Raw genomic sequence first — 19,932 nt, forward strand, 5'->3', positions numbered from 1 at the left:
AGAGTCCAACGAGGAGCCATGGCCATGGTGAGTGGGCACATGGTCCTGCCTTTTGTGTATCCCCCATGCCCACCCCCTCCACCTGCCTTCATCCCTGCCTCCTTCAGAAGTAAGTTCTAAGTGGAGGCTCTGGGTCCTGTTGCTCTGGGTGGGCAGAGTGGGGAAGGGGCACGAGGACATTAAGAAATTTCTGGCCAGAGGTTGCTGAAGTGTGGTGGGAACTCACTGCAGGACATTGGAGTGTAGAGTCCCATGCTCTAATCCTGGCTCTAAACTCTACTAGTTCACTGGGCCTGCCTCCCTCCTCCTGTGTCCCTTCCATGAAACAGGATGTGCCCACAGTCTCTGGTGTTCTCCAGCTGCAGCAGCACCTGGTTCTAACCAGCCACTTAAGGGCTTGGATGGGGGGCCTTACATATGGAACAGCTTGGCACTCAGCAAGGGAGACTGAGGTGGGGGAGGGGGCATCCTTTGGCTGAACAGAGACCTGAAATTTCAGTGGAAACAAACACAAGCCTCACTCAGTAACCAGGGACATGAAGTGATGCTCAGAGGTGGCCTGACACCAACCGTGATCTCTGATCTGGGCAGAATTCTTGTGGCTGGGTGGTTAGCACTTCTTAAGCTGGTTTCTCAAAGGGGTGGGGGGATCGGGGGAGAAGGCACAGGGAGGACAAGAGAAATAGCCGGATCATAGGGCACCCCGGCATCTTACCCGGAGCCGCACCAGCTGCGTGACAGAGGGCTCGTTCTCTCTCAAGGCACCCACATAGGCATCCTTCTGGAAGGTGGGCACGTTGTCGTTGACATCTAACACGTTGATCCTGACCCGGCCTGTGGTCTCCTCGCCACCCCCGTCCCGGGCGATGACCGTCAAGGTAAAGCGCTGGATGAGCTCATAGTCCAGCCTGGCAATCAACATGATGAGTCCTGTGTCCTTGTCCAGAGAGAACCTGTGTCAAGCAGGAAGGAGGGACGGAAAGGACACCCTGGGTTAAAGCAGCTTGTAGATAAGGACTTGCATTTACCAGCCTGTCCTTGCCCAAGGTGATGAACAGGGAGAAATGAATGAAGTCTGAAATCCACCTTCTTCCTCATTTTCCCTAAATAAGAAGAGCAGCTATTTCTAAAAGGAGGTGCGGCAGGAGGTGGTGGGCAGGGATTAGGACCACAAGAAGGGTGGAGTGGCCAGGCACCAAAAGGGCAGGAGTGGTTTAATCAAAGAGGAAACTCAGGCAGAATGACCATTCTCTTGCTACGATCAGAAGCTTCTGCCTACAGGAGATATTTAGATGCTGGAGAACTGTTAAAGGTCAGAAATTCTTACAACTGATACCACAAAAATACAAAGGATCATGAGAGACTACTAAGAAAAATTATATGCCAACAAACTGAACAACCAAGAAGAAATGAATAAATTCTTAGAAACATACAACCTACCGAGACTGAATCATGAAGAAATAGAAAATCTGAACAGACTGATTACTAGTAAGGAGATTGATTCAGTAATCAAAAATCTCCCCAAAAGTCCAAGCCTGGATGGCTTCACTGGTGAATTCTATCAAAAATTTAAAGAAGAATCAACCAATCCTTCTCCAACTCTTCCAAAAAAAATACAAGAGTAAAATACATTTCCAAACTCACCTTATGAGGCCAGTATTATTCTGACACCAAAACCAGACAAGGACATCACAAGAAAAGAAAATTACAGGCCAATATTCCTGATGAACATAGGTACAAAAACCTCAAAAAAAATTAGCAAACCAAATTCAACAGAACATTAAGAGGATTATATACCATGATCAAGAGGGATTCATTCCAGGGGTGCAAGGGTGGTTCAACATCCACAAATCAATCAACATAACACATCACATTAATAAAATGAAAGATAATATTATATGATCATCTCAATGAACACAGAATAAGCATTTGACAAAATACAGCATCCCTTTATGATAATAATTCTCAACAAAGTGGGCACAGAGGGAATGCATCTCAAGATGAAAAAGGCCATATATGACAAGCCCACAGCTCACATTACACTCAATGGTGAAAAGCTGAAAGCTGTTTCTCTAAGGTCGGGAATATAACGATGCTCACTCTCACCGGAACAATCAAGCAAGCAAAAAAAAAAAAAAAAAAATTTAAAGCCATTCAAATCAGAAAAGTAAAACTGTCACTATTTACAGATGACATGATATTATATATAGAAAACCCTAAAGACTCCACCAACAAACTGTTAGAATAATAGGAATTTTGTAAAGTTGATGTGCATAAAATCAATATACAATAATCTGTTGTGTTTATGTACACCGAGAACAAACCATTAGAAAAATGAAGAAAAACAATCCCATTTATAATTTCATCAAAAATAATAAAATATTACTTAGGAATAAATTTAACCAAGGAGGTGAAAGAGCTGTACACTGAAAACTATGGCACTGATAAAAGAAATTGAAAAAGATAGAAATAAATGGAAAGATATTCCATGCTCATGGATAGCAAGGATTAATATTGTTAAAATGTCTGTACTACCTAAAGCAGTCTACAGATTCAATGCAAACTCTATCAAAATTCCAATGGTATTTTTCACAGAAAAAGGACAAACAATCCAAAAATTTGTGTGGAACCACAAAAGACCCAAAGAGCCAAAGTAGCCTTGGGAAAGAAGAACAAAGCTAGAGGCATCATGTGTCCTGATTTCAAACTACATTATAAAGATATAGGAATCAAAACAGTATGGCACTGGCATAAAAACAGACACAGGCATGAATGGAACAGAACAGCAAGCCCAGAAATAAACCTACACATATATGGTCCATTAATTTATGACAAAGGAGCTAAGAATATACAATAGTGAAAGGACCATCTCTTCAATAAATGGGAAAACTGGACAGCCACATGCAAACGAATGAAACTGGGCCACTATCTTACACCATACACAAAAATCAATTCAAAATGGATTAAAGACTTGAATGTAAGACCTGAAACCACAAAACACCTAGAAAGAAACAAGCAGTAACCTTCTTGACATCAGTCTTGATGATAATATTTTGGACTTGATACCAAAAGCAAAGGCAACAAAAATAAAAAAACAAATAAGTGGGACTATATCAAATGAACTAAAGAGATTCTAAACAGCAAAAGAAGCCATCAACAAAATGAAGGGGGAGGGCATAGCTCAGTGGTAGAGTGCATGCTTAGCATGCACGAGGTCCTGGGTTCAATCCCCAGTACCTCCATTAAATAAATAAATGAATAAATAAATAGCTAATAACAAAATGAAAGGACAACCTACAGAATGAGGAAATATATTTGCAAATCATATATCTGATAAGGGGTTCATGTCCAAATATGCATATAAAGATCTCATACAACTCAATAGCAAAAAACTAAACAATACAATTTAAACATGGGCAGAAGATCTGAAATAGAAATTTTAACAAGAAGACATACAGATGGCCAACAGACGCACAGAAAAATGCACATCACTAATCATCAGGGAAATGCAAATCAAAACCACAGTGAATTATCATCTCACACCTGTCAGAAAGGCTACCATCAAAAAAACAAGAAGTAACACAAGAAATGTCGGCAAGAACATGAAGAAAAGGGAACCCACATGCACTGCTAGTGAGAATGTAAATTGGAATTGGTGTAGCCACTATAGAAAACAGTATGGAGGTTTCTCAAAAAATTAAAAATAGAACTACCATATGATCCAGCAATTCCACCTTTGGGCATTTATCTGAAGAAAACAAAAACACTAACTTGAAAAGATATTTGTACCCCCATGTTCACTGCAGCATTATTTGTAACAGCTAAGGTATGGAAACAGTCTAAGTGTTCATCGAGGAATGAATGGATAAAGAAAATGTGATACACACACACACACACACACACATACACACACAATGGAATATTATTCAGCCATAAAAATAAGGAAATTTTGTGACACCATGAATAGACCTCCTGAGGGTATTATGCTAAGTGAAAAAAAAACAGACAGGGAAAGACAAATACTGTATGATCTCACTTATGCGTGGAATCTAAAACAAACAAACGGAGCTCAAAAATACAGAAAACAGATTGGTAGTTGCCAGAGGTGGGGTATGAGGGGTGGACAGGAGAAATGGGTGAAGTGAGTCAAAGGAAAAAACTTCCAGCTCTAGAATAAATGTCATGGGAGTAAAATATACAACATGGTGACTATGGTTAATAATGCTCTTACATATTTGAAAGTTGCTAAGAGAGAAGATTTTAAAAGTTCTTATCGCAGGCAAAAAATTTGTAACTATTCATGATGATGAATATTATCTAGATGTACTGTGGGGATCATTTTGCAACATATACAAATATGTTGTACACTTGAAATTAATATATTATTATATTGTGATACATTAACATGTATTTGGGTAATTTAAAGAAAAGAAATTCTCCTAGCCAGACGGTTTTGCACCAAAATGTTTTAAACAGACAGCAAAGCCTCCAGCAAGGGGAGGGGTGATCAGTCCTTTCTCAGGAGCCTGTCTCACCGAGGGACTGTCTTGGGTAAGAGACTAGTAAATGTCTCCTGGGGAAAAGCAAGGTCCAGCAAGACCATCTCTCTATCTGCCTCCTCTAAATGTCCCCTCAGGAGCCTCCTCTGAGTTGTCAGTTGACATTTGTGTGCTCTGAGCTGGTCCACAGCTGCCAGACACCAAGCCTGGAAGGTCCCCGTTCTGAGACCAGGGAAGCCCCTGGCCCAGAAGATGGGAAGAGATGAGAAAATGCAAGATGATCAGGACAAGGCCACAGGGACAGGGGTGTCTCACAAGACAGACGGGTCCTATGCACTGGTCCTGCTGGTCGTTCCCTCCTCCCATTTGGAGGCTCCATCACAGAGCAGCAGAGGATGGCTGGTGCACCCAACAGTTTGTCTCTTCCTGGTCATTCATGCAGAGAGTCAGGGCCAGTAATCCAAGCTGACAGCCACTGTCTTACTCATCCTGCTGGGCTTCCAGATCTATCAAACACTTTGTTTTTAGGAACAAATATGCCCTCTGAATTCAACCTGGCTTTCAATCATGTTAAAATGAGAAGGCTTCCCCTTGGCTCAGTTTAACTGAAGTCAGGCAAAGAGATGGCCCAGAACCATGGTGGGTGACGGCAAAACCGGCACAGGTCAGATGGAGACGCCACCCATCTACCTAATGGCCACAGCACGTTGAGAGTCCCTTCCTGCTAGAGGGTGGGTGTGTCCTGGTGGTGAACACCACATGCTGAGGCCTGGCCCTGACATTTACCAGCTGTGTGACTTTGGGCATGTGGCACAGCCTCTCTGGGCTGCAGTCTCCCAACCTGTCACATGGGGATAATAAGAGTGCCTAGCACTGAGTTCTTCCAGCGTTCAGTTGTGAGGATCACATCAGATAATGTGGGTAAAGCACTTGACAAAGTGACCAACACATAGTGAGGGCTTCGTAAATGCAGCCTCTGTGGCTGGTGGAGTTGTGTTATCGTCAGCGTTTCAAAGCTTCCTTGTTCCCAAAACTAAAAGCTATCTTTTGAGGATCAGAGAAACTATGCTCCAGAGAGTTCAGTGGGCTTGAGCACAATCAGGACCAAAGCAGCAGCAGTGCCCATGAGTTCTGACTCCCAGCCCAGTCCTCTAGCCACAGTGGCACAGAGCCCTTCCTGGGCACTGAGAAGTTTCTTGGACATGGAGAGTGGCAGAGGGCCAGTGTAGAGGGGCTGGGGCTGGGGCTGGGCCAGGGGCTCACCGGTCAGGGTCGTCGCTGAAGAAGTAGTTGACCTCCCCGAACGTGCCCACGTCATTGTCTGTTGCCTGCCAAGGTAAGAACAAGAAATCATTACTTCCAGGCCCAGCTGAGGCTCCCGATATCACCAAGACATGTTCACAGCAAACCCACGGCTCCCCACACAACTCCTCAGGCCCAGGCTGAATTTTCTAGAGCCATGCTGTTTCAATCAGGTTTTCACCAGTCACAAATGGCGACTGAAATTAATATTGGAGAGCGCAGTTCTGGAAGATCAGTCTGCTACCTAAATCTCTAACTTTATGGAACCGTCTCTCCTGGACTCATGTCAGACTTACTCTCTGCAGATGCTCAGAGGGCTTTGGGGAGAGACCCTAGATCCGCGGCTTGCAGTTACAACTTGTAGTTTTGCCAAATACTTCAAAGATGAGGGTGGGTTCAACCATCTGGTGGCTTCTTCTGGTGATTCTCCTCCAGTCCCCCAAAGCCTCCAGGTCAGATGTGCTACCCAGTGGGGGAGGTCATTTGGGGGGATTTCTGGTGTTCCCCCTTAACCCCAGGAATAATCCATTTCCTGCACAGGGCAGACTGTTACCTGCCTGGCAACCTCTTCCGCTGGGAACAGTCTGCTGCCTATCCCCACCTGTCTTCTTTGGCATCACTCTCTGCTCGAACAAGTGGCCAAAGTAGGAGCCGCTCGGCCAGTGACCTCAGGGACTGGGCTGGGGGTGGCCCTTGACTACAGCGGGGGCTGATCAGAATCCTCTGGTGAGATTCTTCTTACTGTTGCTGGGATCAAAGCTTTCCTCTGCGGCAGTGATGCTGGGATGATGTGAACTGGGAGCTGCAGGATGCATAGGGAGGATGAAGAGAGGGGCGGATCCTAGTAGTTCTAGACATCCCAGTCTTGAATCTGACATCCCTTCCCACATCAGTTTGTCTTGAAGCTCTCTTTTATCCAAGCTGGTGCAAGTTGGCTTTCTGTCACTTACAGTCAAAAGAGACTGGAGGGAGAGGGGCCTGCCTTATGCTGAGTATGATGGCAATGATGGTGACCACTGCCAGCCTGTGTTATCATACCTTTTACATTTTCAAAGGCCATCCATGTTTATTATGACCTCATGTTATCCTCACAACTGTCACAACATGAGGAGGCAGGCATTCCGACCCATTTCACAGATCACAAAACTGAGGCCCAGACCGCAGGGCAGTTCGGTGTAACTCTGTCACCACTCTAGGTCATGTGCAGATTCAAGCAGAGTGGGGAAGAAGCTGGGACCCCTACTCCCAGCCTGGCGTTCCTTCCTTTAGGTTGTCCAGGTGAGGGCCCCTCTCCATCCCCTCCTTCTCAGGATGACGGTAGTTACAGTAGAGGTTTGGCTTTTGCGGCTGGGACCCCTGTGCTTCTCCCTGGCATGGTTACAGTTCACAGTCCATGCTAAGTGGTATCATTCATGCGTTCACTCAGCACTTAGTAAGCATGTACTCTATGCTGGGCACTGTGACCTCTGTTCCCTCCCAGGCCACTGCCTAGGCCTGGGCAAACTGCTACAGGCCACCAGATGCCAGAAAGGAAAGGCCTTGGGCTGACCTGGGGGTCATTTGTTTCACACTCAGGGCTCCTCTATAAGATCATAATTGGATAAAGTTTCCACGGCTAAAAATGTTTCAATATCTATTTTTGTTTATTTTTGTCTTTTTAGCTCTAAGGTATAACTGACATAACATTATTGTATTTTATTACACAATAAAGTTATTATGATAATATATATTCTATTGTTGTAAAATTGACAACAGAAAGGATTCCCACTATTGAGTTAATTAATCATCCATCACTTCACAGACTTACTTTCTACCTTTCTTTTCTTCTTTGATGATAACACTTAAGTTCTACTCTCGTCACAAATTTCAATGGTACAATAAATACAGCGTTATCACTACAGTCACCCTGTTATACTTGGGATCCTCAGAACTTACACATCCTGTAACTGAAAGTCTGTACCCTTTTACCAGCCTCTCCCTCATTCCCCACCTCAGTACCTTGGAACTAAGGTTTTAAAGTTCCCAGATTCTGCGAAATCTATTACATTCTGTGTTTTTTACGATAAACCTGAATTTTCAAGAAAACGCTAATTTGTGTTCAGTATAGTCAGTTGAGAATGGCAGATAAGTGAGTGATATATTTCTATTCCAAATGATTTAAATGAAAAAAAATATATCCAAAGGGTTAAGATCTTAGTTACCCAGAAAACTCGGTTAACCAGAAGGAAGCCATTTGCAGGGGCTGCGGGCAGCCTGCTCTTGTAGGACCATCTCTTGTGCCCAATTCCCACTCAGTGCCCCCACTGGGTTCCAGCAGACTGTGTGCGGACCTCTGTCCTCTCACCGCCCCATCCAGGCTCCAAGCACATCACAGGTTATCAGGGGATGCTCGTTGAATAAGTGAAAAGGGAAACGCTGAGCTATGGAACCCACCCTTCAACCTGGGAGTGATTCCTGTGGACAGACCCTCCCCACATGCCTTGAGCCACTCCTCATGACAACAAATGGATTTATTGACTCCTCGTACGTATTGTGTATTTTATCTTCATAACGACCCTATGAGGTAGGTGCTATTATTAGTACTACCCCCAATTTAGAGTCAGGGAAACTGAGGCACAGAGAGGACCAGGTCATTGTATGACCAAAGAGCAATCCCTGGGGCCTTGGCATCCTCATTTGTCAAAGGAAAAGGTTGGGGAAGCGAAGAGGGCAGGGCTGCATCTGCCGGGCTCGCCTCCCAGCCCAGACGGTGTCTGGCACATGGAAGGTGCTTCACAAATACTTGGGAAATGAATGAGCAAATTCTAGTAAGAAGAGGGTGGTGGAGATGGGGGCAAAGGCAGGGAGGAGAGATGACTCTAAGGGAAAGGGAGGGGCGGAGAGAATGGGAAAGGGAAAAGGTGGGGAGAGGCTAGCAGGTGCTGAGGGGAGAGCAGAGAGGGCCGGGCCAAACCACGAAATGGTTCCCCTCCAATGAAGGCACATTCAGACCCTGGGAACAAGTCCTTCATATCTATGTGTCCCATGGAACTACACTTGGACTGTTATGGTGGGAAGGACCCCCAAGGTCCCCTTGTCCAGTCCTCTTCACCCTGGGGCCTGGAGCAGCTGAGGCCCAGGGAAATTAGGAGATGAGCCCCCGGGGACCAGATGGGACTGTCCTCTCTCCAGGCAGATGCTGGCTTCTGCCGCCACTGCCGATTCCCCACTCCCTCCCCCCGAGTGGGCTGGGTACAGCCATGGCTCCCACGGTGACCCCTTTCCCCAGGGGCCTCTCGCTGCCTGCCCAGGCTGCCGAGGCTGACCAGGGAAGATTTGTGAGTCCTTTAGTGCCACCGTCTAATGACTGTATGAAATATGTATGCCTGGTGAAGAGGAGAGGGAGAACTTTCATTTCTCAAGTGCACGAAGCAGAATAATATGGAGATGAAAAGCTGCTTCTGTGTGCCTGCCAGGGCGGGGGCAGCCAGCACTGACACAGAGGGCCTCCAAATTCTTATGTTTAAAACTATTCAGCACCTTGTGGGCTAGAGGCCCCCAGAGCTCTGTCCTGTGGCAGCCAAGGAGCAGCCTGGCAACGCTGGCCAGCCTAGTAGGGGGCGCTGTGGGGGCCTGCTCCACTACCCACCCTGCAATTGGCTTCACCCAGGCCGGGCTGGCACCCGGCTCTGTCCCAGCTCCTCTCTGCTTGTCGCAGCACTTTTCAAGCAATCTCTTTCCCAGGACTTGCTTCATGTCTGAGCAACAGAAAAATCAACAGACAAATCAAAGGGCCCAACAGACAGTGACCCCTGAACCCACTTTGGGAAGGAGGGTTTGAGGAGTTACCAGGGCTCTGTGCAGAGAAAACAAATGTCCTCCTCATGCCATGAACACAGCTCCTTCCCGCCATGTTTTGGAAATGAGCACGTCTGTCTCCCTGCAGGATGACTTCTGGAACCTCGCTGGTCGACAGCTACAGGGATGGGGAGGGGATGGCTCACCTGCTCAGACTGGGTGGCTCTCATGTGGTACCTGGCGACTCCAAGAAAGGCCAAACCAGGGTTCCAGGTGAGCATCTCAACTGTGCTGCAGGCCCTCTCTCTGATGCCTCGGTGTCCTGGTTACCATCCTACCCAGGCTAGAATCTTACCCACAGGTATACGTGAGCACATTTTACCATTTGCCAAGATTCTCATAAGAGGCCTGGGGCAAGAAATCAAAACCAATGGCTAAAATGATTTTCCTCTGCTCAAAGACCTTCAGTGGCTCCCCACTGCTGCTGAACTAACTCCAGACCAGCACTGGGGGTCAAGACTGCATAGCCCAGCTGGCCTCAGCAATTTTGTATCCATCTCTCCCCGACGCACACAAACTGCCCTCTCACTGCCAGGCTGCACCATCCCTTCATTTCATAACTGCTGTCCACTCTCTGGCCCACCCCTCAGGGGCCACCCCAAGTGCCCCCTCCCATAGGGAGCTCCCTGGCTGCTCGCTGAACCTACACCAAGATGATAAGACTCTTGCTCAGTCACGTTCTCAGTAACTATTTTCTGAGCTTCTCCAATGTGCCAGCTAGCGTGCCAGGCTCTGAAGTCACAGCCAACAGCACACCACCACCCTTGCTAGAACCTGACTTATAATCAGAAAGGGGAGACAGACAATAACAGAGGAGAAAAATAACTAGACAACCATTGCAGACAGTGGTAAGAACTCTGAGGAAAATATAGCAGAAAATAGGCTAGCCGGAGACTGAGGTTGCTCTTTTAGATTGATTAGTCCTGGAGAAGATCTCTGGCAAAGTGTATTTGAGTCTATAGGACAGTCACTGGCTGGATGCCGAGAAGCCCGGCAGCTCCTGTTGAGAACTGCTCTCACTGAGGCCTGGGGCGGCTCAGAAAGTCTCTGCCTCCCCCAGGGGAAGCATCCGCAGCCCAGGATGACCGGTGGCAGGACAGCATCTGTCCCCACGGTCAGTGCGTGGGAGAGGGTGCGGCCGGGACTGCCCAGCGCCTGATTTATAAGGCATCTCCTCTGATTCTCCCCAACGCTGGCATTACCGGCCAAACTAATTCCCTCATTTGGGCCTTTATAATTGCATCCGCGAGTGCTTATTTCCATGATGGACAATGCCGGCAGAAGTGTAATTTTCTTCTGCTGACAAAATGGAAAAAAAAAAATACACACGGGGGGAAAATTCCAAAGGTTAAGACAAGGTGAACCTGCAGTGGGGGGAACAGCCAAATGTCCAGACTGGCCAGGCCTATGTCAGAAATGTACAACTTTCCCCTGGCTATAGGATGGGGAAGTGGTGAGACAGCCCCCTGCCATATTCCTCTGAGCACTGACTGTGTGCCAGGCACTGTGCCCAGCATTTCCCATGTTTTATTTTATCTTCCCAACAGCCCTATGGGACCAGCACCAATATTATCCCCATTTTACAGATGGAGGAAACTGAGGCTCAGAGAGGTCAATCAACTTGCCCTAGGTCAAACAGCCACAGTGCCAGAACATGAACCTAACAGGGTCAACCCTAAGGCACATGCTCTTGACTACTACCCCACCCCCGTATACATCCCCACCCAACTTGGTAGGGCTGGGGAACAGCCATCTTCCTGCAGTTTGAGAGCTCAGCAGTGGGATCCAGGGTGCTCCCACCAGGTCACTGTCCTCACCCTGTAGACCAGATGGGCCCCCACAAGCAGTCTTTTCCTCCTTGTCACAGAGGCTCTGCCTCAGCCTCTGCCTGGAGTGGGTGGGCTCCAGCAATTCTGGTCGTGCCCATCAGCAGAGGAGGCAGGGTCCCTGGTTGTGGTTTCCAAGGATGCAGGCCCTCAGCCAAGATCCACGGCCCTCAGAGAAGGTCCCTCTCCACCCTACCCAAGCTTGTTCTTGGTGTGCGCAGGTGGCTCAGGGCCTAGGCCGGGAGAGGCTGTCACCTGCTAAAGGCCGGGGCAGCCTGGCTGGCTGTGGGTACCCCTCTGACCCACGCAGGGCTCTTCACCCAGCACCCTCTGGACATAGCTCTCCCTTCGACTTGGTTGCCAGGGCTCTACACCCAGCCCAGCTCCCTGCCCTTTGATGCTCGTTGCAACATCTCCTGCCCACTCCCAGGGACCCGCCATTTCAACAGTGGTCAGGTCCTTCTGTCTGTCTCCTTCTAAGAGCTCCCTTTGGACCCAACCTGTTTTCACATTGAACAGTCATCATTTCTCCATTCATCTGCCCTGAACCAAAGGCCTCGCTTACAGGGTATCTGCCTTGATGATGCACCATCCCCATGTATCCCTACACCTCCCTGTGGTCCCTCATCATGGCCTTGCAGATGCCCATTCACTGACATTGGGCCTTATGCCCTGAACTGACTCCTGCCTGCTCTGGTCCTCTCTCAGGTCTGCCTCCAACTACAGCTCATCGGAAGCCGATGCACTGATAGCCTGAACCCCTCTCTGGGGACAAATGCCCTCCTCTCTCATGGTTGTAAACACCCTCTACCCTTCTTTATAGCTAGAAAGTTCTGCCCTTGTGTCTTCTGTGCTCTCACACTTCCCTACCTACCTCTCCCTCTCTCTCCACACACACGCACACCCTTTCTTTCTTCCTGTGTCTCAGGAGCCCCCAGTACCTGCCTGACCACACCCACCCCCACATACTCTCATAGAAACTTTCTCTTTTTCTCTGTCTGGCTCAGGTAGACCCCATCCTGCTATATGCTCACACACAGAAACACTCGCACATCACACCCACCCTCAGCCTCGAGCAACCCCCGCCCCCACCCCAGCCTCAGCCCCTGTGGCTCATCCACACCCCTTCCCCAGCCACCTGTATGCCTCTCCCCATAGGCTGGCAGCTGGCAGGCACACACTCAATCACTCCCCACCAGCACCCTTAGCCCCATCATGCACGCTCGCCCAGATGCCCTGCTCGGGGCTTCTGCTCCGAAGCAAGGCAGGCCCAGCTGCCTCCCCAGCAGCCCAGGGTCCCCACCACAGTGGCAGGCAGTGGGCACTGGTGAGCAGTTCTGCTCCCGTGCACAAATCTGCAGAGAAGGGCACATGGTACAATTTGTTCAGGAAACAATAGCAATGTTTGACATGTCATAAGGATTGATGGAGCAGAAATTTACATGGGAGAATGCATTTTTAAACAGCTCCACGGAGCCCCGGTGCTTCGCTGGTAATGCTTTCCACATTCATCATTCGCTGAACCCCTCTGAATAACTCCTTAAACTACATTGAGATTAACTGCACTCTTGCAAGCTCTGGTGGGGTGGGGTGGCCGGCGTGAGGCAGGAGGAACTCCACTGAAGGAACCCGGTAGCCCAGAGGCTGGGGTGACCACCACTTGGCCTAATTAGGCCCATGGGGCCTGGTCCTCTCCCCTGTTCCCACACTCCCTCCCATGGTGCTGTGGAAGAGGTTTTCAGCTTCTCTCTAGGTCACGAAGTAGAAGCCAATGGCCAGGAAGCATCATCTGGTCTGCCCCACACTTCTGGGGACATGCTTGGTGTGTCACTTTCCCTCGCCACCTCAGAAGGAAGCTATCCAATCTGAGAAGGAAGCCAGGGCTGGTGAGTGAGGGCATGGTAGGTACTGGGTGGGCAGAAGTCATGTTTGGCTGGAAGCTGCTGCTCTGAGCATCTTCTGGGGGTCCCTGGCCAGCAACGATGGTTATACTCCTGGGAGGAGAGGAAATGAAAGTAGCTATAAGACAACGTCTCCCACTGAACTGTGTGTCAGGATAGTAAGGTGGGTGCTCCAGGTGGGCAGGGGTACCAGGGAGTGAACGAGAGGGTGCACAGAGATCACAGTAAGGCTGTGGGTCAGAGGAAGAAAGATACATTCAGGGAAGCCCAGGGGTCCTACTCTTGGCCTTCTGAGTGTGTAGGAGGCCTTAGGACAAAAGGGTGCTACTGGGGCGGCTGGGACAGTGGCTCAGAGCCCCTGGTCAGGCCAGTCACCAAATAGGAAGGCAGTTAGGAAAGGGTGAGGACCCAGTGTGGGGTGGGGCTCCCTCATGTTCCCCTGCGGACCTGGGATGGATGGCCACCATTCCATCTCCCAAGCCACATCACTAATTGGTCACAGTACTGAGTGCAGAGAAGGCCCGGGGATGGATCTCAACCCTACCTTCCCTGCAGGCACACTAACAACCAGTGGTATGTGGGTAAAGCCTCTCTGCTCTTCCTGCTGGACTCTACCCCTGCAGAGTTGGAAACATGCTTCTCCCTGGAAGGTACAGTACAAGACCAGGCACCAAAGGCCTCAGAAGGATTTATGGCTCCATGTAGGGTTATGAAAATCCTGCAAAAATGGGAAAGTGAGATCTGGGTTCTGGTCCAGCTTTTCTGACTACCCATCCAGCTGTGGGATTTTGAGGAAGACAATGGGCTTCACAGCCCATGGGCTGCACAGCCTCCTGATCCATCTGCCCGCTTCTCCACTCGCTAGCAGCCCATCCACCAGAGCCAGAGGGAGCGTCTGACCACAGGAGACACCATTCTCCAGCTTAAAAGGCTCCCAGAGTGTTTAAGACAAAGTCTAAACTGCTGGCTACAGCTCCTAAGGCCTGATACGGGCCGGCCTCTGACCTCCTCTCCTGGCCCAGCTGCTAACTACCAAGCTGCTCCAAGCCTCAGTTTCCTCATCTGTAAAATGGGGTTAATAATAGTATCTGCCTCATGGGGTTGCTGTGGGGATTTTAGAAGGTCCTCCAAGCAAGGTGCTTTAGACCAGTGCCCAGCACAGAGGAACTGCAGCCTAAGTGGGGTTAGTATCCGTCTTTCCACCCCCAATGCTAACCACTCGATGTTTCTAGTCCTCCGCAAACATGCTCCTGCTGAGCCCCATCTCAGCCTAGCCTTCCTGCCTGGGCTGTGCCAGCAGCGGGCCAGGGAATGGGGAAGGGGACGGAGAAGTGGCACTGAGCCCTGCAGGAGGGGACACTCTAGCGGGGGCCAGGCCCGAGCCCTCTGCATGTTTATGTGTCAGTCTGAGGCAGGGGGAGGAGGGATGCGAATCAGGCTGACAAGTGCACTCAAGGTGTGGGGTCCCTGGCTTGCTTGTTATTGCAGACACAGTGCTGTTCTTGGGCTCCTCCAACCCCTTCTTTATTTCTCTTTATTTTATTTTAAAATCTGGAAATAAAAATTGATGGGGAGCAAATTGCCCTGGCCAGAGGCTCTGTGCTTAAAGGAGTCGTCACGGGAAGCAATTACGGGATGTCAAGGGCTGTCAGGGTGGCCGGTGGCTGCCCGTACCTATGCCTGACGCTAGCTGGTGGCCCCTGGGCCTCCTGCTGGGGAGATGCCAGGGTGGCCTGGAGGAGGGTTGTGGAGCTCCCCTCAGAGGCAGGGGGTAACTGCAATCACTGCCTGCTGAGTGTCACCTATGGTCCTGGCACTGTATGAGGAATTTAACACGATTTGTCCCCAGTCCTTCAAACAAGTAGCAAAATGTGGTCACAATCCCATTTTACAGATGAAGCAACTCCAGCTGATAATAACTACAAAAGTAGTAACAACAGCTCACTCCTGTTTAGTCCTTACTGGGTTCCAGGATTTATTCCAAGAAATCTATGAGTATTAACACATTTCATTTCCACTCCCACGCTGTGAGATAAGTACTAGTACTACCCTCCTTTACGAGTGTGGAAAGTGCCTGGCTGTGGCACACACTGCCAGTGTCACACACATCCCTCCGTGCTACCTTCATATGCCAGGGGCTGCTTTAGTGGGAGTGTCTGTGCGTCTCTTGGCCTGTGAGCTTTTTTATCAAGGGACTAGTTAGAATGATGGGGTGTCTACATCCCCAGAAGCTGTCCTCACTCAATGGGGACTAGCAGTCGATGGATCAATTCCCCAGCCTCCCAGCCCTGAGCTTGGATACTCAGGCACAGCCTCTCCCCCTGATTTCCCAGCAGACAGAGCTCCAGCAGCCCCTGTGGAATCCGGCTTCATGATGCCCCCTTGAGTATCTTGTCTTACCTCCTGCTCCCTCCTGAGTTTCCTGGGGTTACCTCCCAAGTAAACCACCTGCCCTTGGGGAGCCAGACCTCAAACACAAGCCTCAGGCTGGATGCTGGGCCCACAAGTGTGAGCCCTACAGTATGCTCCCAGCCCTCACGATGCTCACAGAGGCTCAGGGACAGCAGCTACCAGGCTCAGGGCCTCACAGTCAGTCACTGGCAGAGCTGGGACTTGAACCCTCGTTTGTCTGACATTCACACACACAAATTAAAGAGAAAAAAAAATCCCGCTCCTAACCCTTCTACAACACTGTCTAATCTTCCACATCCTGGCATTTGAGGGAGACTCAACTGAGTACCTTTTAAAAAAATTACATCTGACCATCAAAGAAGGAAGACTGGGATGCTGAAAGCCATTTTCCCTGGGATGCCAAGGAAGGAGGGTGGCTGGGGGCGAATGAGACATTCACAATCAGAAGGGACTCGATGCCTCTTGGAGGCCAGTTATCAAGCTGGGATTATGTGGTAGAGGATGAGAAGGGGAGGGTGACAGAGATGTGGGGACAGACACCATGGCCAAGGCTCAGTTAAGTGGGGCCTTACGTGCACAGGAGTTGGAAGGAGGAGGAAAAGACAGTCCAATCAACCCCCTGGGGATGCTGCCAAACCACAGTTGGGAACGCCTCCCCCTACTGCTGGATCTCACCACTGCACCCTTGCCTGGAGTCTGACCCCCTCCATTTTCTTCCCTGCCCACGTGGGATGCAACAGGCAGCTCCAGGCCTAGTGGGAAGGTGGGGAGAGGTACTTGAGTGGGGTCACGTGCCAGGGCATATTCTCACTCAAGGTGACTTGGAGCCGGGCGGCACGCCCCCGTGCCTGCTGCCATTGGCGGGCTCTGACTGGGCCAGCACGTGCAGCTCACTAATGAACCGTATTGATTCCACATCCTCCTGTTGTCTCCCTAATGGCAAGCCACACATCTGATAGATTAAATACCTACACGATTGCCCGCTTGACATCTCCATCACTCCGCCTTTAGGTCCCGAACAAATTTTACAGCCCCACCATGACAGAAGAAATTAAGGTCAAAGTCCGATGCAGGAATTATAAATCACCTGTGATCCTGAGACGAGCAGAGGGCTGCAGCCCAGTCCCTGACTCAACTGGGCCAGTCCAGCCCAGGGGTTGATAGTGAGACAGAGTCTGCACGTTAGTGCAGGCTGGGGAGGGCATGACGGGAGCACTCATGCCTGAGAAGCAGTCCCTGGCCACGGACATTTGGGTTTCCTCATTCCTCTGCCCGTCTCACCTCCAGTAACTAGGATGTTCTAACTCAGACTAAGAAACGCTCTGACAGGAGAGCAGCATATCTCATTTATAAAGACTTGCTTCCCAAGCAGTTCAAAACACTCTAGCCACGCTGTTCTGAAAATGTCCCAGGAGAGGGAGAGGGTCTAGCAGCCTTCTCCTCATTTTGCAGATGGAGAAACTGAAGCTCACAGAGAAAAGGGGCTTGCCCAGGGTCCTTCAGCAAATTGAAGTCCTTGATTTTCTGACACCAAGTCAGCAGGTCTTGTGACAATGGGAGCCTAAGGGGTTTTTTTGGTCCTGGTCTTATTTCTCCTTTGGGCGGGGGGTACCCACTGCAGGTGACTGGGAAGGTGAGGGAGCTCTGGGCCTTGGGTTCAGCTTGGATATCAGCCAGTCAAGTTCAGTTTGCATCGTGTCACACTTCTTGGCCTCACAATTTTGCCAGGCCAGTCTCAGGGAGAGGTTCAGTCTCCATGAAGAGGCTGTGTTGCCTCATGGTGAAGGGAAAGGACTTTGGCATCCTGGAGACAAAGGTTCATTCCTCAGTGGTGCCCACTCCACAGGTGTGACATCTGCAAATAGCTAACTTCTCTGAATCTCAGTGCTCCCATCTATAAAATGAGGCTAACTTCTACCTCACCAGGCTGTCATGGGGATTTAATGAGATAACACACATAAGGTACTTAGCTTGGCACCAGGCACTTAATACAAGTGCCTGACATCTGTTTAGCACCTCCTCTGTGTCAGGCACTATGCTATGTTCTTTACATGTGTTATCTCATTGAACCCCCATACAAATCCATAAGGAACTCTCATCATCACCATTTTCCAGAATAGGAAACTGAGGCACACAGAGATTATTTGGCAGAGACTTAAACATCCTTTTCTCAAATTAACAGACTAGGCTTTTTAGGTGGCACAACACTACTTGGCTAAAATACTATGTTTCTCACTTTCTTTGCAGATAAGCACAGCCACATGACTAAGTTCTAGCCAATGAGATGAAAGCAGAAGTTTGTGCGGCATTTCTAGGAAGTCTCCTTAAAAGGAAGGAAGAGTGCCCATCTTCATTTCCTCCATTCTGCAGCTGGGAATCTGAATGTGAGGGCTGGAACTCTAGCAACCATCTTGGACCATGGAGATAAGGGCCACATTCTAGTCTGGAAGAGGAGAAAGCCTAAAGGAACCAACTAAGGTTGCTCACCTCTAAACTGCTTTTGCATGGAAGAAAAATGCACTTTGAGCTTATTTAAGCAAAGATTTGGGGGGTTTCTGTTAGTGATAGCTGTATTGGGTCACTACTGATACAACAACCCATTCAAAGTCATAGCTCAGAAGTGGCTGAGTCAGAATAAACCTGAGTGGTTTAAGTCTGGAGCCTGGAGTCTTTACCACTCTGCCCCCTTTAGTGAGCACTTGAAAAACATGAGATGATATCATAATCGCCATCATTATATAGTAGCAGAGAAGGCTCCTTTTTCGGGTACCACATATTAATTGGTCATAAAATCAACTTAGTGGACTGTGACTCATTAAAAAATATCTAGTAGAATGAAACAGAAAATACTAGGGAGAAAACTATAAGACATTGATGAAAGAAATGGAAGAAAACACAAATAAATGAAAAGATTCCACGGTCATGGATTAAAGAATTAAAATTGTTAAAATGTCCACACTACCCAAAACAATCTACAGATTCAATGTAATGCCTATCAAAATTCCAATGGCATTTTTCACTGAAATAGAGCAAACAATTCTAAAATTTGTATGGAACCACAACAGACCCCTCAATAGCCAAAGCATCTTGAGAAAGAAGAACAAAGCTGGAGGCATCATGTTCCCTGATTTCAAACTACAAAGCTATAGGAGTCAAAACAGAATGGTATTGGCATAAAAACAGACACATAGATCAATGGAACAGAATAGAGAACCCGGAAATAAACCCACACATATGTGGTCAATTAATTTATGACAAGGGGCCAAGAATATACAAATGGGGAAAAGGAAATCTCTCCAGTAAATGGTGCTGGGAAAACTGGACAGCCACATGAAAAAGAATGAAACTGGACCACTGCCTTACACCACACACAAAATTAACTCAAAACAGATGAAAGACTTAAATTTAAGACCTGAAACCATAAAATTCCTAGAAGAAAACATAGGTCGTAAGCTCCTTGACATTCGTCTTGATGGGTTTTTTTGGATTTGACAGCAAAAGCAAAGGCAACAAAATCAAAAACAAATAGGATTACATCAAACTAAAAAGCTTCTGAACAGCAAAAGAAACCATCAACAAAACAAAAAGATAACTTACTGCATGGGATAATGTATTTGCAAATCATGTATCTGATAAGGGGCTCATATCCAAAATATCAATAGAACTCATACAACTCAATAGTGGAAAAAAAAACAAACCCAAACAATCTGATGAAAAAATGGACAGAGGATCTGAAGACGCATTTTTCTAAAGACGATATACAAATGGCCAACAGGTACTTGAAAAGGTCCTCACCACCACTTATCTTCAGGGAAATGAAAATCAAAACCAAAACGAGTTATCTCCTCACACCTGTTAGAATGGCTATTAACAAAAAGACAACAAATAGCAAGTGTTGGTGAGAATGTGGATAGAGAACTCTTGTGCACTGAACGTAAATTGGTGCAGCCACTATGGAAAACAGTATGGTGGTTCCTCAAAAAAACTAAAAATAGACGTACCATATGATCCAGCAATTCTACTTCTGGGTATATATCCAAAGAAAATGAAAACAATAACTTGAAAAGGTATCTGCACTGCCATGCTCCATTGCAACATTCTTTTTACAATAGCCAAGATGTGGAAACAACTGATGTGTTCGTTGATGGGAATGGA

The 19,932-nt window shown here is 48.2% G+C and overlaps 1 protein-coding gene across 1 annotated transcript in view; it reads right to left on the bottom strand.

The window, feature by feature from the left end:
- CDH23 (cadherin related 23) overlaps positions 1 to 19,932 on the bottom strand; it is a 157,721-nt gene that overhangs the window by 125,004 nt on the left and 12,785 nt on the right. Inside the window, exons 3-4 of the mRNA XM_031461108.2 lie at positions 5,763 to 5,827; positions 716 to 953 (exon numbers count right to left, since the gene is read on the bottom strand). Coding sequence (XP_031316968.1) covers positions 716 to 953; positions 5,763 to 5,827 — 303 coding nt within the window. The remainder of the gene's footprint in view (positions 1 to 715; positions 954 to 5,762; positions 5,828 to 19,932) is intronic.

The sequence above is a fragment of the Camelus dromedarius genome, chromosome 8 (assembly GCF_036321535.1).
Source record: "Camelus dromedarius isolate mCamDro1 chromosome 8, mCamDro1.pat, whole genome shotgun sequence".
Lineage (NCBI taxonomy): Eukaryota > Metazoa > Chordata > Mammalia > Artiodactyla > Camelidae > Camelus > Camelus dromedarius.